This window comes from Chrysemys picta, chromosome 17, assembly GCF_011386835.1.
Source record: "Chrysemys picta bellii isolate R12L10 chromosome 17, ASM1138683v2, whole genome shotgun sequence".
Taxonomy (NCBI): Eukaryota; Metazoa; Chordata; order Testudines; family Emydidae; genus Chrysemys; species Chrysemys picta.
The window spans coordinates 22,525,916-22,536,475 of record NC_088807.1 but is presented as its reverse complement, the minus strand read 5'-3'; the positions used below and the strand labels follow the sequence as shown (position 1 = coordinate 22,536,475).

Sequence of the window (10,560 nt, the reverse complement as noted above, 5' to 3'; positions counted from 1 at the left end):
TGAGAATTTACCATTTATTCCTGTCCTTTGTTCACTGTCTTTTAACCAGTTCTCAATCCATGAAAGGACCTTCCCTTTTATCCCATGGCAGCTTAAATTACGTAAGAGGGACCTTGTCAAAGGCTTTCTGGAAATCTAAGTACACTATGTCCACTGGATCCCCCTTGTCCACATGTTTGTTGACCCCTTCAAAGAACTCTAATAGATTAGTAAGACACAATTTCCCTTTACAGAAACCATGATGACTTTTGCCCAACAATTAATGTTCTTCTAGGTGTCTGACAATTTTATTCTTTACTATTGTTTCAACTAATTTTCCCGGTACTGACATTAGAGTTACTGGTCTGTAATTGCTGGGATCAATTGTGGGAAATCCCTCCATTTCCTCAGCCAGCTCCAAACTGAAGCCCCCTCTAGCTGTCTCAAACCCCCTCCCAGGAGCGGCACCAGGTTTTTTGGCGCCCTAGGTGGGGGTCCTTCCGCACTTCCGGTCTTCGGGGCACTTCGGCGGCGGGTCCCAGAGCGAGTGAAGGACCCACTGCAGAATTGCCACCAAAGACCCGGAGTGTGGAAGGACCCCTCACTGCGAATTGCCGCCCCCCCAAATCCTGGTGCCCTAGGCGACCGCCTAGGTCGCCTAAATGGAAGCGCCGGCCCTGCCCCCTCCCCCTGGTTCCTCCTCCAGCCTTTGTCCAGTTTCCCGGGCAGAAGGTGTCACCTGGCCCCAACCCCCCATCCTGGGGTCTCATGTTACATGCTCAGGTATCTTCCCTCAAGGAAAGTCTCCCATCCCCCACACAGTCCCAGTAAAACTCCCCTGCAACCTTCCCAGGTCAATACTCCCTGCTGCATCACAGCGACCTCTCCCGAGTCCCCACAGAGACATAGAGAAGCTGGGAGCTGCATGATGCTTGGCCAGGCTGAGGGGCCCAGGGTTTCCTGGGTGTTGCAGGGACCTCTGTTTGCTTTGGCTGTTCTAGATTTCGCCTGCAGATTAGAGCCAACATATGATGAACGCAGGAAGAGATGACACATCGTCCACTTCCTGTAGCTGGAGCCACCAGCTGAGTTCCTCATTTGGGGCTTGGTTGAGTTGGGCTTTGGGGTGTTGGTGGCAGCGCTGAGGGGCCCCTGGCTGCCCCCATCATGGCATCTGCTCTCACTGTCCTCTTCCTCAGTGAGTATCGAATAAAGCCAGGGCGTGTGCCCCTGGGGGGATCTGAGACCAGGGTGTGTGCCCATGGGGGGATCTGAGACCAGGGCGTGTGCCCATGGGGGGATCTGAGACCAGGGCCTGTGCCCATGGGGGGATCTGAGGCCAGGGTGTGTGCCCATGGGGGGATCTGAGACCAGGGCGTGTGCCCATGGGGGGTCTGAGGCTAGGGCCTCTGCCCATGGGGGGGATCTGAGACCAGGGCGTGTGCCCATGGGGGGGATCTGAGACCAGGGCGTGTGCCCATGGGGGGATCTGAGACCAGGGCGTGTGCCCATGGAGGGGGGGATCTGAGACCAGGGCGTGTGCCCATGGGGGGGGGGATCTGAGACCAGGGCGTGTGCCCATGGGGGGGGGGGGATCTGAGACCAGGGCGTGTGCCCATGGGGGGAAGTGGGGGTTGAGACCAGGGTGTAGGATCCAGTTGCTCTGGGATCTGGTCACTAACGAGCCGTCTCCCCTCCAGGCTACTGGCTGGCCGGGCACAGTGGGGTGTGGGGAGGTGAGTATCAGTTTGTGGGGAGGACAATAACATCAAGGACGGGGGAGGGGATAAGTGGGATGGAGAAAAGAGGAACTGAGCCCTGAACCTTCCCCAAACCTCAACTCAAACTCCCCCCGTGAGCTCAGACCCGGCCCAGTTCTTCTGTGAACCTCCCCCGTCCTGGCCCCACTAGGGAATAACTAGGAGCTGAATCTGGCTCGTGGGGTCTGACGAAGCAGATGGGAACCATCCTCTAGTTTAATGTCCTGCCCCCACCCCCACCGGCCCCAGGCTGTGAGGATCGGGGGTGGGGGCGACACATGGATTTTTTTCAGCTCATACAAACGTTAACAGGGCCCATCCATGGGCTCTAGATCCCCTCGGGGAACCGAAATGTTCACGGTCAGTGCAGCTGCAGGCAGAACCCCCAGATCCTCCCCTGCCCCGAGATCCACCCCCCAACACCTCCCTCCCCTGCACTCACAGCCCCACCCCCCGATCCCATGGCCTGGGGAAAGGTGGGTCTTGTGAGATTCCTGCCAGTCACAGACTCTATTTCCAACCCTGGGGTGGGGGGCAGAGCTGCAGGGGGGCACTGGTTAGGCTCCCTGGCTGGCCTCAGGCGGGGCCGGGGCGGGCAGGGGATCTCTCCTGCAGCCGGGTCCTGAGCTATGTCTGGGTGAACCCCCTGCCCCCGAGCCCCATGGGCAGGCAGTGCCAACCCTGGTAGGGGACAGACTCCTAGAGAGGCTGAATGATGTATGGACTGAATTGGGGTGGGGGGAGGCAGGGGTCTGTGTCTCCCCGTTTAACTCCTGCCTCTTGTTGAAAGCAGGAGGTGAATTTCTCAAACCCACCATCTGGGTGAGCCCCAGCAGCGTGGTGGCGCTCGGGGGAAGCGTCACCATCCGCTGTGAGGGTTTGTACCCGGGCATGGAGTTCTTTCTGCATAAAGCTGGACAACCGAACCCGCAGAGGCAGACGGTGCCTGATGGGACCGTGGCTGAATTTCCCATCGCCAATGTCAGCCGGGAAGATGGAGGGAGCTACGCCTGCGACTATCGCTCCATAGCAGATCAGAGTCGCTCATCGCATCCCAGCGACCCCGTTGAGATAATTGTAGGAGGTGAGGGAGGGGCCCGGCTCAGTGCCCCGGCTCCCAGCCCCACACCCAGCCAGATTCTCACGGGGTCTCTGCATGATGGGACGCTCAGAGCCAGGCTCTGCCCTGATCCCTGGGCCCAGCAGAGGGGACGCCTGGCCGGGGGCGGGGATGGACTCACTTGGAGGTTCCCCAGCCAGGGGGGAGAAGCAGCCACTGGAGATTTGGGGCAGAGGAAGGCCGGGGGCTGGGACTGGGGGCTGTGGCTGCTCTGGTCTAGCACAGGGCTGGGGTCACCCGGGCTGGCCAGCGCAGCTGGAGCTGCTCAGCATCGCACGGCTGGAACTGGAGTCGGTTGGCTGGCTGTGGCTGACCTGGGCTTGGGGCTGTGCCGGGGGTCCTCTGGAGGTGGGGATGGGGGGCTGGCTCGGGGTTCTGGCCAGCCGGGGTTTCTCCGGCCAGGGGAGGGGGTGGTGAGAGGCACTCAGGGCTCCTGCATTGGGAAGTGGGGCTTTGTGCATCACGGTGGAGTTGCAGGGCTAGTCTCCCGGAAAGGGGGGTCCACAAACCGCTCATGGGGGATGGAGTCACTGGGGGGAGCAGCAGCCACTGGAGATTGGAGGAGGGGGGATCCCTGTCTCTGGGGGAGCTGTGGAGCAGGGGACCTTTCCCAGGGGGATTCTCCTCATCTTGGGGGATGCACAGAGGGCTTGGGGCCCAGGGGCTGCTTAGCCGGCCATGGCCCCTCCGCACTCCCCTGGAAACCCAGTACTCAGTCGGAAGCTGTGCTGGGGAGGGGAAGGTGGCTGGGCCATTTTGTCGGCTCCTCCCCCGCCTGGGGCCTGCGTCTCATGGCCTGTCTGCTTCCCACTGCAGAGCCCAGCTACCCCAAACCCAGCATCTCCCTGAGCCCCAGCCGGGGGGTCTCCCTGGGGGGAGCCATGACCGTCTGGTGTCGGGGGCAGCACCGGGGCGTGCGGTTCGTGCTGAATAAAGAAGGACGCCATTTCCCACCTGTGGTATCGGACGACATTGAGGTTGTGTTTCCCATCAGCAACGTGAGCCGGGAGGACGGCGGGAGCTACAGCTGCTCCTATCACAGCAGATCGGAGCCGTTCAACGTGTCGTACCCCAGCGACCCCGTGGAGCTGGTGGTGAGAGGTGAGGGGCCCGGCTCAGCGTCCCCGTTCCCAGCCCCACCCCCAGCCAGATCCTCACGGGGGCTCGGTGCCAATGGGACACCCAGAGCCAGGGCCGGCTCTAGGCACCAGCAAAGCAAGCACGTGCTTGGGGCAGCCCATTTGCGGGGCGGCAGGGATCCAGCCTGGGAGCTGAGAACCAACAGGGGACCCTGGGATCTGCAGTTCCTTGGTTAGCTCCCTGCCTATAGAGGCAGCCCTGGAGCAGGGAAAGAACTACATTTCCCAGCATTCCCTTGGCCACTACCAACAGGAAAGTGGGGGAGGGAGTGAGGAAGCTGAGACCTCATGCTGCAGTGAATGGAGAGCTGCGTTGTGAGTAGGGATTCCATGTTTTAACGTTCAAAAAATAGGACACTCTATGGGGAGGGAGGGTAGCCCCTCCCTGTCCCCATCCACTCCCTCCGACTGCCTCCTCAGAAACCCCAACCCATCCAACCCCCCTGCTCCCTGTCCCCTGATCGCCTCCTCCTGGGACCCCTGCCCCAACTGCCCCCCAGGACCCCACCCCCATCTAAGCCCCACTGGTCCATGTACCTTGATTGCCCTCTCCCGGGACCGCACCTCCTATCTAAGCTTCCCTTTTCCTTGTGCCCAACTGCTCCCTCCTGAGACCCCCACAACTTCCCCCCTAGGACCCCACCCCCTACCTGTCCCCTGACAAACCCCTGGGACTCCCATGCCTATCCAACTGCTGCCTGTCCCCTGACTGCGCCCCCAAACCCCTGACCCATCCAACCCCCCCTGCTCCCTGTCCCTTGACTGCCCCCCAGAACCACCCACCCCTTCTCCAACTCCCCAGCCCCCTTACCATGCCACTCAGACATGCTGCCGTCCTCCCCCACGAAGCCGCAGCCCCCCCACCCCAGCACCTGCCTTCCAGATTTGAACACCTCAAAATTCAAGAGTGCTCAAGCTCAGCAAGAAATGCTTCCCAGTGGTTATTAGGGCTGGAATTGCTATTTTCAACAGCCATTGTCTTCTTTTTTATTATTATTATTTTTAAGTTTTAGTTTTATTTCTTTAAAAGGAAGACCGTGATAGTGCATTCCCATAGAAACAAAGAATGGAACAAAAGAATAATAAAGGCACCTCAACTTTTCCTCATTTATGGAGGACAGTCTTATAATATGCATCCAGATATCCTCCAATCACACAAGCTGAAAATTGTTCCACTTTACTGCAGTTCTGTAACCATATGGGAACCAATCCTGTCTGTGTTCTGTGCACATCTAAAATTCCTGCTTAATGACCCGCCCTGGGAGTGAGTTACCAGTGACCCAGGGCTGCGGCGGAAGGAGGGTGCAGCTGGGGGTGGGGAGAGAGCCGAGAGCTGGGGCGGCAGGGGGTGCGGGTGGGGGTGTGAGAGCCCAGGGCTGGGGTGGCAGAGGGGTGCGGGTTGGGGGGAAGAGCCCAGGGCTGGGGCAGCAGGAGGTGCGGGTGATGGGGGAGAGCCCAGGGTTGTGGTGGCAGGAGGGTGTGGCGAGGAGCCCAGGGCTGGGACAGGGGGGCAGCCAAAATTTTTTTTGCTTGGGGTGGCAAAAAACCTAGAGCCGGCCTTGCCCAGAGCCAGGCTCTGCCCTGAGCCCTGAGCCCGCAGAGGGGACGCCTGACTGGGGAGTGGGGATGGAGTCACTGGGGTGTTCCCCAGCCAGGGGGGAGCAGCAGCCCTGGAGGTGACTTTAACGCTGTCCCCAGTTTGTATGAAGCATGAGTCACTATTTAATCCCGTGATCCCATCCCATCTGTTCTCCAGCGCCCGCCCTAAGCAGTGCCCCGGCATGGGCTGAATGAGGCAGGGGCTGCAGGAGGAGCGGTGGCTTGGTGGACACAGTGCTGGGCTGGGACCCACGAGATCTGGCCCAGGTCCTGACGCGGACACACACTCTGTGTGATGGGAGCACGTCGCAGTTTTCTAAAGTGTCCTTCATTGTGGGGGGGCCTCAATCTTCAGGGTTCTCAGGCCGAGCGCCCACAAACCGAGATGCCCACAGTTAGTGGAGACCTCTGTAAACGCTGGCCTCAATCGCGCTGGATCCCTTGTGTTGCGGATGCATGTAGGGCCCCCGCCATGAGCAGGGCCCTGTTGTGTTAGGCGCTGCATAAACACGGAGTGAAGGACAGTCCCTTCCCCTGGGAGCTCACTGAGGAAAGTGACTATGTCTGTGCCTCAGTTTCCCGCTATGTAGAATGGGAGGCTGACTCCCTTCTTGTGTACGGATGTGGTGCTGGGCGGTGCTAGGCACCAGAGACCAGCCCGTGAGTCGCTCTGTGCTAGGTGGGCTGGATGCAGTGAATGAGGCAGGGGCCACACATAGGCATATGAAGATCCCAAGAACTAGGGAGCCACGGCTCCATGTCTGTGGGGCTGGGAGCCAGGTTCGCAGGGCTGGGATTGTGGGTGGGGGGAACTCTGGGATCTGGGAGAGAATCTCTGTCCGGGGGCCCTAGGATCTGCCCAGGGTGGTGGCCGGCCAGCGAGGCCGGGGCTGGGTGGGTGCCCGGGTCTGGCTCTCACAGCCTGTCTCCTGTGCGCAGATCCCAGCTTACCCAGACCCTCCATCTCTCTGAGCCCCACTGGAGTCACCGTCCCAGGGGCAAACGTCACCATCCAGTGTCAGGGGCAGCGCCGGGACGTGACGTTCTTCCTGCACAAGGCTGGAGACCGGAACCCGCAGCGACACATGGATCCTGCTGGGGACGGGGTCGAGTTCCTCATCACCACCATGGGCTGGCAGCAGGGAGGGAACTACAGCTGCAGCTACCGGCTCCAATCAGAGCCCTTCATCTCCTCAGAGCCCAGCGACCCCGTTCAGCTGGTGGTAGCAGGTGAGGGGCCCTGCTCGGTGTCCCCGTTCCCTAGGGTTACCATATTTCCACAAACAAAAAAGAGGACACTGGGGGGGGGGGAAGCCCCGCCCTAGCTTCGCCCCATCCACTCCCTCCCACTTCCCACCCCCTGACTGCTCCCCTCAGAACCCCAACCCCCCTGCTTCTTGTCCCCTGACTGTCCCCTGCTGAGAACCCCCTACCCTAACTGCCCCCCCCAGGACCCTACCTGTCCCCTGACTGCCCTGACCCTTATCCATTCGCATGGGTGGCAGGGTTGTAGAAATTTTGGTGGTGCCCAGAACCCCCCACCCCACCTGCCTAAGGCTCTGGGAGGGGGGTTGGGTGGGGGGAGGAGGTCTGGGGTGCAGGTCCTGGGCTGGGGATTAGGGTGCAGGAGGGGTGCAGGTTCTGGGATAGAGTTTGGGTGCTGGGTGCAGGCTCCGGGCTGGGGTAGGGGGTGGGTGTGCAGGAGGGGGTGAGGGGTGCAGGCTCTGGGATGGAGTTTGGGGGTGAGAGGCGGTGCAAAGGGAGGGGGTGCAGGCTTTAGGAGGAAGTTTGAGGGCAGGAGGGGGTGTGTGGGAAGAGGGGGGGATTGGGAGGGAGTTTGGGGATAGGAGGGGATGCAGGGGTGAGGGCTGTGGGTCTGGGGATGAGGGGTTCATGATGCAGGAGGGGGCTCAGGGATGGAGCAGAGGATTAGGGTGTGTGGGGATGAGGGCTGGGGCTGGGGGGTTTGGGGTGTTGGAGAGGCTCAGGGCTAGGGTGGAAGGGCAGGGTAAGGGCAGCCTGTCTTCCCATTAGTGGAAGGGGGCACTAGGACCCGGGGGCAGCAGACAGCAGTTGTCTGCGTGTACTGCCAGAGCCAGCACAGCAGACAAGGGAGAGACAGACGGGGGGGGGGGGACCCACCGAGGGGGGGATGCACGGAGGGGGGGTGGCAGGTGGAGGCTGGGGACCCATCCAACACTCCCCCACTCCCTGACTGCCCCCCCCCCCACTCCTCTTACCATTCTGGCTCCACGTGGGTCGGTTTGTGTGTTACAGAGGACTACAGAGAGAGGGAGGGGGGAGCAGGGGAGGGCTCTGGATGCTGGAGGCCAATGGGAGTGGGTCAATCGGCCTAGCCGCCCAATCAGCAGCCACACTCTGCATGGAAGGGAGGGAGGGAGGCGAGGGAGAAAAAAACCCCCGGACATTTTAACCTTGTTACCAATTCCTCCCGGACGGCTATTTAGAGACGCAAAAGCCGGACATGTCCGGGGAAATACGGACGGATGGTAACCCTAGCCGTTCCCAGCCCCACCCCCAGCCAGACCCTCACGGGGGCTCAGTGCCAATGGGACACCCAGAGCCAGGCTCTGCCCTGAGCCCTGACCCCGCAGAGGGGACGCCCAGCTGGGGAATGGGAACGGAGTCACTGGGGGGTTCCCCAGCAAGGGGGGAGCAGCAGCCCTGGAGGTGACTTGAATGCTGTCCCCAGTTTGTATGAACCGTGAATCCCATCCCCTCTGTTCTCCAGCGCCCGCCCCAGGCAGTGCCCCGGCTAGGGCTGAATGAGGCAGGGGTTGCAGGAGAAGCGGTGGCTTGGTGGACACGGTGCTGGGCTGGGACCCAGGAGATCTGGCCCAGTTTCTGGCGCAGCAACAGACTCTGTGTGATGGGAGCACACCGCGGTTTTCAAAAGTGTCCTTCGTAGTGGAGGGGTCTCAATCTTCAGGGTTCTCAGGCCGAGCGCCCGCAACCTGAGATGCTCACAGTTAGCGGAGACCTCTGCAAACGCTGGCCTCAATAGCGCTGGATCCCTTGTGTTGCGGGTGCATGTAGGGCCCCCGCCATAATCAGGGCCCTGTTGTGCCAGGCGCTGCATAAACACAGAGTGAAGACACAGTCCCGGCCCCTGGGAACCCACTGAGGGAACTGAATATGTCTGTGCCTCAGTTTCCCACTATGTAGAATGGGAGGCTGACTCCCTTCTTGTGTGCGGCTCCCGGCCTGGTGCTGGGCGGTGCCGGGCACCAGAGACCAGCCCGTGAGTCGCTCTGTGCTCGGGGGGCTGGATGCAGTGAATGAGGCAGGGGCCAAACATGGGCATATGAGGATCCCAAAAACTAGGGATGTTCCTCTTCTAAAATATTGACAACTGCGCCCAGACCTACTCCGCAGTGACTCCAGGTGTGAATGGCACCTGGCTGGGGCAGGGACCGTCTCTTGGCCTTCCTCTGTTACAGGAAAACCAAGGAAGTGAGTGCCCCACTCAGCGAGGGACGGGTTAAGGCCGCTGCTAAGCCGGGCTGCAAAGGGGTCATAGCTTGGATGGGAGACAGGGAAGGAAACCCAGGGGCTGTGGCAGGGGCCCAGCTCAGGGCACACTCCCTGGCAGTGAGAGCTGGCCCAAAACCCTGGGCAGCACTAGGGGGTGCTGGGCTGTAGTGGGTGGGGCAGGGGGCTCGGTAGGAGCCACTGTGCTGCTGGGGTGGGAAGCTGTCTCTAGGGTATCCAGGCTCAGCAGCTGGAGGGGGCGGGACTCCCCCTGGCAGAGCGTGGGGAGCAGGGAGTCTGTCCTGGCCCCCGCGTCCCGTCCCAGCTGCCCTGTAGGGCAGAGGGGCAGGGCTGATACATGGGGATCAGGGTCAACTCATGGACTAATCTGCTTCATGTCTTTGCAGGGTAAGGTCCAGCCCCGAGACAGAGCAGATGAGACCCCAGCTCTGCTTCCCATCCCGATCTACCTGCCCCAGGACACAGGACTCCTGGGTTCTCTCCCCCGCTCGAGATGGGAAGTGGTGTCCAGTGGTTACACCAGGGGGGCGAGGAGGTTTTAATGTTGTACTTTTTAGTTATTTTCCTAATGATAGGTTGATTCTCATTAGTTGATAACAATTAAAAATGTTGATTTGCAACTAAATATAGTCTTTACACTAAATCTGGTGCTTTTTCTTTTGCTAACCATGATGGCAAACTGTATCTATGCACATTGATTGAAGCAGTTATATGGAGTCATTTACATTTCTTCAGTCTAATTTTTACATTTTGATTATGTTGGAAAATGGCAAATGATACATTTATTTCCTAGATTATGATGATTTTTTTACTTCTGATTTGTCTAAGCTCTGTTTGGATGGAAATTCAAATGCACTCAAAAATGCACAGAAACAGCATTTTCAATATGTTTATTAATGAAATAAAACTACTTTAAATGTGCTGAATACATAATAAAAAAAAAGTGGATCGAAACCTATTTTTCATTTGAAACTAACTGATGTAAGGAGGTATCTGCAGTTAGTGACATCAACTGATTGTTTCTGGTCATCGTATCTCTCAGATATTAGAACTAGTAGATCTGATCCCCCCACATGTAGTATTTATTCATAGATTGTAAGAGGAAAAGAAGCTTTCCTGCTTTCTCAACTCCCCGTCAGTGTCTGAAATTTGAATGAACGTGTCATTGAACTGAACGAGCTGAATACACTGAACTGAAGAAAAGATTCTTTCTGTGCCTGCAGAAGAGGCAACTGCTGTCAAAAGCTGGTTTTACCCTTTCAGCAAACTCTGGTTCCAGGTGCTCGGCCAACGACTTCAGTGGTTTGACGTCCATTAAAACTGGGCAGCAAACACAGACTAAACTACAGCAAGTTTAGTCATTAACATGGGTTGTCATAATTTCAAATTTAATCCCCAATAGTTTTGTTTTTAAACAAACAAACAAACAAACATGTTTTTTATTTAAATG

General features: G+C 58.6%; 1 protein-coding gene across 1 annotated transcript; it reads left to right on the top strand.

Moving 5' to 3' along the window:
* The first annotated feature begins 1,039 nt into the window (after positions 1–1,039).
* On the top strand, positions 1,040–10,064 carry LOC103307304 (immunoglobulin superfamily member 1-like). The gene is made up of 6 exons (XM_065571165.1): positions 1,040–1,177; positions 1,680–1,715; positions 2,533–2,823; positions 3,676–3,960; positions 6,537–6,827; positions 9,497–10,064. Exons 1-6 carry the CDS (start codon positions 1,147–1,149, stop codon positions 9,499–9,501), a joined length of 939 nt encoding a protein of 312 aa, XP_065427237.1. The 5' UTR covers positions 1,040–1,146; the 3' UTR covers positions 9,502–10,064.
* The last annotated feature ends 496 nt before the right edge of the window (positions 10,065–10,560 follow it).

Bases quoted from the DNA above. Each gene is read 5' to 3' on its own strand.
- LOC103307304 (XM_065571165.1), top strand. From the start codon at position 1,147: ATGGCATCTGCTCTCACTGTCCTCTTCCTCA. The intron at 1,178-1,679 runs GTGAGTATCGAA...TCTCCCCTCCAG, and splicing joins TCTCACTGTCCTCTTCCTCA to GCTACTGGCTGGCCGGGCAC. The intron at 1,716-2,532 runs GTGAGTATCAGT...TGTTGAAAGCAG, and splicing joins GCACAGTGGGGTGTGGGGAG to GAGGTGAATTTCTCAAACCC.